The sequence below is a fragment of the Fistularia commersonii genome, chromosome 5 (assembly GCF_037954325.1).
Source record: "Fistularia commersonii isolate RoL2024-O1a breed Wild chromosome 5, RoL_Fcom_v1.0, whole genome shotgun sequence".
Taxonomy (NCBI): Eukaryota; Metazoa; Chordata; class Actinopteri; order Syngnathiformes; family Fistulariidae; genus Fistularia; species Fistularia commersonii.
In genome coordinates, this window is record NC_141288.1 from 8,650,723 (window position 1) to 8,663,062 (window position 12,340).

The 12,340-nt window shown below is 38.4% G+C and overlaps 1 protein-coding gene across 2 annotated transcripts in view; it reads left to right on the forward strand.

Annotated features, from left to right (window-relative positions):
• tmtc1 (transmembrane O-mannosyltransferase targeting cadherins 1) overlaps positions 1-12,340 on the forward strand; it is a 129,318-nt gene that overhangs the window by 87,104 nt on the left and 29,874 nt on the right. For both annotated transcript variants that reach the window (XM_086146697.1, XM_086146698.1), the window contains exon 8: positions 5,087-5,208. In XM_086146697.1, coding sequence (XP_086002823.1) covers positions 5,087-5,208 — 122 coding nt within the window. The remainder of the gene's footprint in view (positions 1-5,086; positions 5,209-12,340) is intronic.

Here is a 12,340-nt window from a genome sequence, read left to right on the forward strand (position 1 = left end):
TCAGAGGTGATGCCTGAACCAAACGCAAAGACACTCAAGAGGTAAAGTGGTTTTATTTACAAGGGGATGAATTGAGGACTGTGTGGGGTCTGGTTGGTTTTCAGGAGCAAGGGAGAGGTGTCGACCCTCTGGGGCAAGCGAGACTTGTCAGTGACGAGTGGCTAGCATACACCGACAAGAGAAGGAGCCCAGTAGGGGACGGGCGGCAAATTCAAGACTCGGAATGAAAATGGATCTTACTTTGGGGATGAAGATCCGCCTGAAAGGGGTGAATGGCATAGGGGAGAGGATAACCCGCTAGGAAGGGATTCCAGAAAAGGGGTCCATGTGGCAGTACCCGCCTAAGACAATCATCTGGCCCTGAAGAGGTGGCAGCGAGCTTCCCTTAAGCTCAGCCTTGCAAGGCCTCATGATCCGCAGGTGTGCACTGCACCCCAGCTGAAATCATTCTCCTGCTCAATAAGGCTCACTGGTGAGACTGAGGTGAAAGGAGCTGCACACAGACACATGGCCCCGCATCCCAACAATATCATAAATATACAGAACAAATATATTATCAAGTGCAGCAGTGAAAGTGACCTCACAAAGTTAACAAAAGTGTCCATTTAGTTTGTAATTGAAAGGGCATGTACTGTAGGTAAAAGTGCATAGATTGAGACATAATATGATATCCAGTACGAGGACAAAGTTTACCAGGAAGAACAATGACATTATGTGCCTTATTTATATTTGGTTTGAGGAATCTGTGAATTTTGACTTTACCCCCTAAAAAGTCTTTGCTCTAGAGAAATTACTGCAGAGTGATTACAACATTACGCATTTCTAATCTGCTGTGGCATTAGACTACAACTGCATTGTTTTAATTTTCATAGCTACAAGACTGCAAAAAGCAAAAAAGAAAGGAAAGGTTAAAGGTTCTAATCATGTCTTATGATTGAAAAATCTTTATTACATTATAGAGTAGTTACAATTTATTAAGTGCTTTTATAGTTTAATTTTCTGGGGAAGCTAATCTTTTTATGCATCTGTGCTTTAAGTGCCATTTATTTTAGAGATAAATCGACAGTTCTGATTTGCTAAATGCCATTTCTTCCAACTAATTTGCCAAATTCATCTTAAAGACGCAGAGAAGGGGACTGTGAGTAATTTAGTAAGACCTGCTAAAAGCTGCTAAAAAGGCAGGATGCACAATATCTTCAGACACTGCCAGACTGATTAGTGCTGGCTTTTGTGGAAGTACAAAACAATAATGCCTCCACACCCCCGCCAGCACCTCTCTATTTGTCACAATATAACTATTGTTCTCTTATTCTTATGATTAAATAATAACCTTCAAGCACAATGATGCTTCTCTGCAGAATCTATTTTGTTAGTTACCTTCTTTTCAAATAGATCTGTCAACTTACTGATGACAAAAAAAAGTCATAGCTCTCGCATACTTGCGAATCTTTCACTTTGCGAAGTCATAATAATTTGCTTTTCATCCATCAGAGCTTTAACAGAGCGGGGGGGGGCTTCATGCTTCCGAATGTGGAAATGCCATCAGCTGAGAATGTTTTATCCTTGAAGCCCGTCTGCTTTGCCTGAACATCAAGGCTGGAGCAAACTGAGCCTCAGCCAGTGATTGATTTATCAAGAGCAACATTAAACACAGCTTTGGTTCAAACACTCCATTTACCCATAAAAAAAAATGCATAAAAAAGCACATCGCCATGGCCCTCCTTACATATGCAGTATACATGTGAGAAGCTTTACAGTTGTCTTAGTAAAATAAGCACTGTTGTCATTTTACATGTATCTTCATGTTGTGCAACTGACATAAATACATGAATTTAAAAAAAAAACAGCATTTAAAACAATACATAAACGTGTTCCTGCACCCTATCAGCGGAGAATACCCTGCCAGGTTCAGCTGTTGGTGGTTACCAGGAAGGAACCTCCCAGGACATGAACCTGCCCAGAAGCAGGGGTTGGGGGTGGGCCAAATGCTGGTATATTACTGACCATTTCTAGAAGAACTCAAAACGAAAGATTTTGACAGACAGGCATCATTCCTGAACTTTATGTATTGATTTTAATATTTGTAGGTGTTATTATTATTTCACTTTTAGGCATTGATTTTGTAATTTTTAATGAACCACTGAAGGACTGTATGTAAATTTGTCATCATCATGTACATCAATACAGTAAATTCATCCATGTCACCCATACCATAACCTCCTAATTAAACATTTCAGTTCCAGGTAAATTCAGAAAATAAAATGCCAAAGATAATTTGACATGTTTTAGCAGCTTCACCTCACCGCTTGTAAGCAATCTATTGACTTTTTGAGTGACAATTTTACGATCAGCTGCATGAAAATAAAACCCCAAAACAGTAATGACAAAACTGCTTTTCTGGGGAGTTCACGCTTTTCCAGTCTTCACCAAAAAGCTCACAGAGGCACTCTTTCTTGAGGTTACACTTGCTAGCCCTCATTTAGATCAGTTTGAAAACGAAGCCATTGTGTGTCTATATTTTCTTTGTGAGCAAGGAACAGAGAAATACAAGTCCTTCAGTAATTTTTTTCCCAGAGTTCCTATGTAGTAACAGAATAGATTTTGTTTTAGCAGAAAATGTCTTATTTTCAAAGAAAAATTACATATAATTACAAGTGTATAGAAGATCCTTAGACCTTCAAGGATCTTCCAAGGAAAACAGGACTTCTTGCTGTGAGGCAAGGGGTCCCAGGTTCAGTCCCGACAGGCTGCCTACTTTGCCAAGTTTTTGTGTGTTTCTTGTGTCTACGTAGTTCTTCTGGGTTCTCTGGCCTCCTCCCACAGTCTAAAAACATGCAGTATGTTTATTCGAGACACTGAATTGCCAGGACCTGTGAATGAAAGCGTGACTGGTTGTATGTTTCTATATGTGGCCCTGTGTTCGAGTGTTGACGGATCTAGGGTGAACCCCTCCTCTCGCCCAGTAATACCAGGGATCAACCCCAGCAACCCCATAACCATGAGTTCAGGATAAGCTGCATTTACAGTAGATAATGAATGAATAAATGAATACACACACGAGTTGCAGGTACAATTTGGAATGGTTGAAAGAAAAGACAGTTTTTCACGCTGGCCAAGAGGAACTGTGATGTGTTTTTAATTTTCTGTGGCTTTGTGATGCACTTTTTGGCATATGTTTTGGCCTTAATAAGGATCTCCTCCATTTTAGGACTTTTCTATTTATGCATCAAGAGCAGTAGGCTTTGCAGCTGCCCCTCTTTTTTTTTTCTCTCTATGTCTGTATTATTGTGGTATTTCCCTGTCTATGACACAAAATAAAATGGACTCATCACTCATGGGAGTGCTCTTAGCTATTTTGGCACACACAAGTATATTATAATTTTTTATTAGAAAAGGTCTTTTAAGTACATAGAACTTCATTTATTCTTTTTCCCTATTACACATCAGGGTTTATTGCTTGTCAACATAAACAGTGGATCCACATTTGTGAACATTAAGCTAGCATGTTGTCTAGCATGTTATCTTTACCTGCACTGAAGAGGCTGGGAAACATTCCCACAAAAAAGCCATTTGCAGTGTTTATATATACAATAGTCTCAAAGCAGACTGTATTAGCTCCCGTCATTTAACCCTTGCTTTGAAGAATGTAAAATATTCAAAAATATTGTTATTTTAATGCAAGTGAAATACCAATTCTGATGTGTATGAATTTTAAAATATGTGTACTTCAATGTAAATACAAAAATTATTGAATATGTTTTTCTACATTTAGTTTGTAATCACTAAATTTACATTGTCCAAGGCCACTGGTTAATTTGAACCATAAAATGGTTTATTTTTGGTTACTGGGTAGAATCTATGAATGCGGCGCTTGCACTGGATCATTGAGAAAATCTCAGAGGCTACAGGTGCGACCAAACAAGACCATGGATTTGCCTCTTGAATGATGTTACGTCTTAAGAAAGCTGCCATATGCAATGTGCAGTGGCTTCTAATGTGCGGTTGATTGTACCAGTGAGGACTGCTATTTTGGACAACAGAGAGAGCCATGTGTTTTGTTTTTTGTTTGCTTGTTTTGGTGATTAATTGATGGATATCCTGGTGGGTGAAATAGTAGAGCTGTAAGTGAAACACATACAGTATATTAGTACTAATATGATTTAAAACTCTAATGTATAATCTATAATACAATGAACATTCAAAACACACACAGGCATGCACACATATTATACAAATAAGTTGTTAGTAATTTCATCTGATTACAGTAATAATTAAAGCCCTGCAGTTTGTTTATCAGCAACTCAGTGTTTGCCATCTTTTGCCTAATGATACAGGAGGTGGTCCATCCTTGTGTTGCTCTCAACTGACCTTGTTTACTCTTTTCTAATCGTGCTTATTTGTATCACTCCTGCTTTAGAAGGTATCAGTTTGTATGATATTGGGGCCACACCGCCAAAGTAGGTTGGAGTATGTTTCCAATGGGTGCTCATGTGTGTCTTTTTATCTTTTGAAGTGCTAGAGCCATAGAAGGTCTCGGGAGCGGTGGCTTGGCCTGCTGACAGCAGAACAAGATTCTAGTTGGACGCTAATCAGGGCTTCACACTAATTTCTGTTAATCAGCCAATCTTCTGAACTCAGCAAACCGCCTGAGACTCAGCCAATTAGAGGCCTGTTTGTTTCAATAAACACAGCCATGGTGGAATGCCTAGAGGGGTAGGAGGCGAAGTCTGCGGGCACAATGAAATATAAATGAGTTTAGTTACTGGCTCTACAGAAAAGGGGATTAATTGTAATCTGATTATTTCTATTGCTTTACTTGCTTCTTTGTTACACAGATGATAGTTAATATTTAAGGGGGATTGGTCATGGGTGCTGAATGTGCATATGGTTTGTTTTGCACTATGTGATGGTAGAGCATTAATGGCACATATTACCATTCATAATGAATGGGATTCTTAGCTATGCTGTTTGAAGCACTGCAATTGTGCCTTTCAACTCAATCATTGGAAATATTCATATCAGGGTTCTTCTACAACTGAAGTAGTTGTGTCTTTATGCTTGTATTTGTTTTGTTCTTTCTCTGCAGAGGCAAGAGAGCAGGGAGGTGTTGGTGGGAATGTTGTTTCTGGTGTTCCCCTTCATTCCTGCCAGTAACCTTTTCTTCAGGGTGGGATTTGTTGTGGCTGAGAGGGTTCTTTACATGCCAAGGTGAGTGTCCGTAATCAGTGATGCTTGAAAATGTTTGAACCTTTCAGAATTTTTACTTTCATATCAAGGTTTACGTCTATTGTATTTTCAGCTAATTTAGCTACCGCAAATTACCCACAAAATTATTTAAGTTTGAAACAAAAGATCTAGGATTTTTTTTTTGTCATGAATAAGCCACACATAATTTTATAGCATAAATAGTAACACCCACAAATGTATATTTTGTCTTATTCAATTTCTTATTGGATCAATTATCAATTTCTTATTGGATAAGAATAGACCAAAATAGATAGTCTCTGGTGCATCCACATTATGTCTATCAGATTGCTAATTAGCTGCATAAATTATAATCAATAATAAAAACCTTATTAGAGGCTAATATCAGTATCTATTTGAAGGCAGGAAAGACTATAAGTTAACATTTTTGGTTGTGAGTAAATTTTGCTGATAAATACAACAAATGTTTGCAAGTACTGTAATTCATGTCAATGTCACAACAGGTACCATGTCATTATTATAGTGTTGCTTCTTAGGTAAAATAAAAAGGCTCCATAGATTTAAAGCTATATTGACATCTACTAACATTTTCTCTTTGCAAGCACTTCACTTTAGATGTGCATCAGTAAACATTTTTACATGGAATGCTTCTAATGCTTTCAATTCAGCAATATTTGACGACTACTCTAAAAAACTATATATATCTATATATCTTTATTTAGTTATAATGCTTGACAGATTAGAATAAAAGAACAGGGCAACAAAGAATAAAACACTTACAAAAATTGCCTCATCATTAAAAACTTAAAAACCATAGGAGTTTGATAAAATAGCGTAATAAAACTTAAAAATAGCTATTGTGCGAGACTCTTTTACATACACTGGACTGACAGGCTCACAGCTTACCATTGCTAATTTTATAGCCTTCTTTGGTTGTATCCTAATATTTGGATGCGAAGCTGGAATTTGACACCCCATTTATTTCCAGTTTTTAGTGCTAAATGATGCAAAGAAATTGTTCGGTAGTTACACCTTTACAAATCTTTGGTCCTCATAGAGAAAAAGAAAAAGAGTGATAGAGGTAATTTCACTATGTTTTCACACCAAACCAATTAGGAGGAAACTGTGGTGTCATTGGTTCTGTCTCTCAATGAATACATCCAGTATTTGACATTTACTTCCTCTTCAATCATATTCTATGGTCTAAAAAAGGAAAAAAAAACTTCCCACCCCTCAGCCACTGAATATTGGCATTGACATCCATTTCCTCCTGAATCGAGGTTTCTCAGACACAAACAAACACAAGGTCTCTGTCTTGATGTACACATGTTCTACTGCAGCACTCACAAAAACCCGGTTGTCTCCTTCACTGACTCTTTGCCTTAGAAGTCTATAAGCTGATCTTTTCTCCCACAAAAGCACTTACTGCCACTCGCGTCACTTCTTGAAAAGTCCCTAAAAGGCAATAGCCTTTTGTCTCTATATGTTGCTCTTAAGACAAGTGTGCTGTACCCAAGAGAGGCCCAGGTCATATTGTTTGTTTGCCTCTCAATCAGTCTCTCCTCTCAACCTTGCAGCCACTCAGCACCTGGCAACCACTCATAGCCTCTTTCTGTAGCCTCCTCTCAGGGCTTTTTGTTCACACCCAATATCTCCATCCCTCCTCTCCTGCCAATTTAATCTAATTCTCTCTGTTCTTCCCAAATCCATCTCTCCTTTGTCTTCTTGTCGGCAGCAAAGCGCTGGGTCTCAGAGCTCTGTTTTTCTTCCATTTTCGCTCTCCACCACTGGTTAATCCATTTGACTGTGTGAAGGATCTGAAAACTAGTATGGGATCAAATGTTTATCAACATTATAATTTTAATATTAGTATCAGATAGAGGTTATTCAGACAAACATAGATACTGTGGTAATGATATCCAAATTTCTTGATTCTGAGTCAAACCTTGGCCTTCTCCAAAGACATCTTGAAGTCTAAAAAAAGTTGCTTGAACTCAGGAAGAAACTTATGCTCCCTCTCTCTATTTATCAGTGAATTTAATCTTTTATTTGATCTATGCATCCTCTGTTGGGCAAGGCTTGGGAGGTGCTTGAGGTGAGAAGGAGGCAGTGAATCCTTCTGAAACCATGATCTATATTTTATCTTTGCTTCCTCATTTATTTTGCAAGGTGCAGTTTGGAGACATTCTGCATGTACAATGAAATATAGAGAAGATAATCTCTATTCCTGGTAGAGGTCTAGCCTGATTTTGGGAAGAATGGTATTTGTTGTATTATTAGGCCAGCATTTTCATCTATCATCTCAGGTATTGCTGACGGTTTGTTCAAACAGTTTGTGTCACTGTATATTAATGAATGATGATATAAAAAATAAATTAAACCTAGCTCTCTCCTTGCCCCTCCAAATAGAGGAAATGCAAATAATGGACCTCAAATTCATTGTTATTGCTGTTACGTCAATTAATTTAGATATGTCATAGCTTTAGTACTTCACTCAACATCAACAGCAATATTAATATATTTGAAGTACATTGAAGTTATTCAGCAGGACGTGTTTTTTCTGGTCTGTAAAAAAGAGATTATTCAAAGTATTTACAGACTATAACAAATCTCTGAGGTAATGCTCTTAGCCTTGCTCATAGTTTCCCATAAACCAAACACAAGTTCATACTATGTATACTGTGTTCAGGTGACTTTCACCAGCTCTACAGGTTTAAAATCCTAATGAATACATCAGACACAAATTGCTGTGACAGCTGTCTTAAATGTCGGAGCATGTCAGCTGTAATTGGACGATAAGCCATTTCTAATTATCAGCTCTGAGACTAGAATCAATCTAAAATATATTCACAGTTCTGAGTGAAGAAGAGTTTTTTTTTTTAGCTGCAGTCTGGATTCTTGGCTGAGAGTGATTTTGGACAGTGAAGATAAATGTATTATGCGAGAGAAGTTTATCCATTGACTGGTGTTTTTTTTTAATAATCCACTGTACTTGAATTCGGTTTTATGTGTACAGCCCTTATAAGAAGCATCTGCTTTCATTTTCCATTCGGATATGTACTGAAGGGTGTGAACGATTGTCACATGCTTCTATCTTTTGTTGGAATGTTCACGTTATCAGAATGAATTGCAAGGGAAGCCCGTGTCAGTTGGTGACATTCTTTTTCTTTCGTTTAATTTCACCCTTAAACCTTTTAAAACTCACTGTTATTTTAAGATCTCATTTTACGGATACATTCTGTTCAATTCTAAGCTCTAACAACAAAGCATTTTCTGCCTCACAGCAAGAAGATCCCTGGTTCAGTTGTGTGGAATTTGCATTTTCTCCAATGTCTGTGACTGTATCCTTTAGGTTATTCAGTTTCCTTCCACAGTCCAAAAGCATGCAGAAGTATAATCTGAGATTCTAAATTGTCCAGACATGTGAAGAGCCTTCACAGGGAGCATGACAGTTTGTCATGTTAAAAGTACCCATAGTAAAAACTTATGACTGAAATTGATTTTAATCCATCCATCCGCTATCTACTGGTTATCCTATAATTGGGGTGGCAGGGGATGCTGGAGCCTCTCCTAGCTGCCATCGGGCAAAAAAGGGTGTTTACCGTGGACTAGCCGCCAGTATATAGAGAGACAAACAATCATTCACACTCATGGGTTATTTTTTCGTTAAAAATCTACTTGCGTTCCCTTTGGCATATATCTTATCTGGTTTGCCACGCAACTGTTCTCCTACAGATATATACTCCTATTTGAGACCTCAGGTCTCAGGTCTTGATTTGATTTGGCAGTGAATGTGTGTTTATTAAATGATCATTAGCTTCAACAACCCAAAGTATTCAAACACTTTAAGCCAAAGTGCATTAAACACTCAAGCTTTACTGTCATCTTGTGTATTGGCAAAGAAGTAGTGGGTCAGCACCAAGTGACTAAGCTCGATAGAAGTATGAATGCCCACATCATCTCCATGAGGCACAGCTTAGGGTCAGTATTTACTTGGAATGGAAGCATAAACTTAAATCTAAGCTTCACTGGTGCATTTAAGCTGTAGTCCAAAATATGTTAGAGGCAAAGAGTGACACTGGAGGGAATAGCAGTTTATCTGTTGGCAAGGGAGTGCTCTTCTCTGTGTATTGGCTACAGGGTCTGTCCGCAGCTGCAGGACATACTACCCACTTCCAGGAGACAGCATCTCATAGCCATTTGGACAGATGAGAGCAGGCTGTGACATACAACTGCAGTAAAATTAGTAATGTTCAAAAGGTAGTCTGGACCAAAGAAACAGTATAAAACAGAGGTCTGTTGAGGAACTTTGCTGATTTAGTGTTTACTGTGTGTCATGTTTGTTATTGAAACGCTGCTCCAAAAAAATAAATAAATGACCTACACTGTCATGTATTATTTACCCTATACTTTGGATTCTTAAGTGTCACAACAGCTAAAAAATGTAAACCTGGGATACATTTTGAGAGAGCAGTGTCAAATGCCAAGTTTCCATTTGCAACTGGTTGTCCCAGTCCAGCTGTCTTGGAAGAGGTTCCAGCATCACACCTGTCAAGTCTTTGCAATTAGCTTGTGGGATTGTTGGATAAGTAATATTTAATTTTTGCTGTTTGAACATCAGACAAGTACAAAAATACTGAGCTTGGCCATCATATTTGTAAGAAAATTGCCCATGCTTGCAGAAGCTGGACAAAATAAAATAAAACAAAAATCATAGTTCTTGATATAGCAGAAACCTATAACTGGGATGTTTTCCAGAACATGGACAGAAAATGAAATAGCATCCAACTACATCCACAAAAGCAGAGGTTCCATATCCACAAAAGCAGTACAGTATATCCACTAAGTACAGTAACTGTGTGAATTCACCTCTCCGGATAACTGATTTCAAAAAACATGCAAAACAGCAAAATGCCTCTTTGACCCAGAATTGTATTACACAAACAAAAACTAAAAGGGTGGCTTTCACGGGTCAATTTTATCAGAAAAAAATGGTTTAAATCATGAATTTGAGCTTGAATAAATAAATTAAAGCAGAAGTTATTATTATTATTATTATTATTATTATTATTATTATTATTATTATTGTTATTGTTGTTGTTGTTGTTGTTGTTCTTGCTATTATTGTTGTTATTATTATTATTATTATTATTATTCACTTTTCATATTCTTGAGTATATTTTCATTACTTTTTTAGCAGGCTTCAGACAATTCTTACACCACTACAGCAGATATATTTAGTTATATTATCTGTGTGGTGACACCAAACAAAAAAAAACATTGTCACTAAGAGGGTTAGAGAGCGAGTGTTGCACTGCTGAATTGCTGCACAAACCGCAAAGCCACTTCTGTGTTGGTGACGATGTCTGTTTTTTTGTCTAACACAGAACGAACAAGCAAACAAGGCTAGACACGGCTAGCTGTTCCAAATGCTCAGTTTGTAGATCGATTTTATGGTCAACAAAAAATATGCCCTTCTTACTCACCCCCTCTCCATGCAGCTGCTGCAGTGAACAGGCCCATTCATCAATCATTCAGTCACTGTTCCTTGACTCTCTCTCCCCCCCCCCCATCACCACCACGTTTGTGTCATTCAAGATCATGACGAACTTCTGTGGTTCCAACCCAGACTTTTTTGTTTTCGATGCTCTGAAAGTTTTGACATCTAGTTTCTGAGGCAAAGAACAAGCTTGTGTGAAAAAGTGTAAGAGGTGCTTGAGGGCCTCTGCCTAACAACCATGTCTTGTCAGGAACTCTTTTTTTTTTTTTTTTTCTCTTGATGGTCAAGATTTGCTGTCAGACTAAATTGAAAGCATATAATGCCATAATGAAAAAAAATCGACCCATAGGACTTAAATGGAAACAAGTCACAACCACACCAGTCTTACATCAGGATACTCTACACATCTGATCTCAACTTCTGCTCACAGTCCTGCCACCTGCAGAAGTTCTCTGCTATCGTAGGTTGTATAAGTGGAGGCCAGGAGGCTGAGCACAGCAGTTTGGTGGGCTGGTTTGTGGAGTGGTGTGGACTAAACCATGTGCAACTCAACATAACAAGGACAAAAGGTGGTGGTGGTGGAAACAGACCAAACCTATCTCCATCTGTGGGACTGATGTGAACATTGTGGATGGGTACAAGGAGCTGGGCGTTCATATAGACAACAAACTAGACTGGAGTAAAAACACAGATGCCGTATACAAGAAAGATCAGAGCTGCCTGTTCTTTCTCAGGAGACTCAGCTCTTTCAACATCTGCAGAGCCATGCTACAGATGTTTTATCAGACTGAGGTGTCCAACGTCATCTTCTACGCTGTAGTGTGCTGGAGCAATAGGCTGAAGGCAGTCGATGCTAACAGACTTAATAAGCTCATCAGGAAGGCTGGCTCCATCCTGGGAGTTGAATTGGACTTCGTAGGGGAGTTGTCTTAGAGGAGGATGCTGAAGAAGCTGCTCAGTTTCAGAGACTACACCTCTCACCCCTTGCATGCCATACCAAGATCCTACCAGAGCACCTTCAACTGTAGACTGAGACCATCGAGGAGCACCACAGAACGCCACAGAATGTCGTCCTTACCTGTGGCCATCAAACTCTAACTCCTCCCCTTTCTGCAAGAAGGAAGCCTAACAGCAATGAAATCAATATCATGTTTCATGTGAATGGATGTAATGTTGGAGTCTGCGGCAAAAGAATTTCCTTTGGTATTAATAAAGTCCTATTCTATTCTATACGAACATTACCTGTGCACAACCAGGGAATGATTGATGGCTAGACACGGTTTGTCTGACACAGCCGACAGCAAGCAGTGAGGTACAGAGACACAGGCTGATGTCTGAACTGCTTGACAGCCATGCACCAGTTAGGAAGTTTTATAGGAACAGAGCAAAGGTCTCAGAAGCGGTTCTTGCTATTTTTGCATTTTTATGATATTTAGTTTTTATGTTATCAGCAAAAAAAACATTCCTGAGTTGCATTTCTTAGCTTGACAGCATTTTTAAGTCCTCATGACAATGTTTTTAATATGCAAGAATTTAGATGGAAATAATCCTTTATTAATTCCAAACGTGAGATATTGTACTGATCTCAGCAAGATATAATGAAGGGAAAATTAAGTGAGAGAACAGGACAATTAG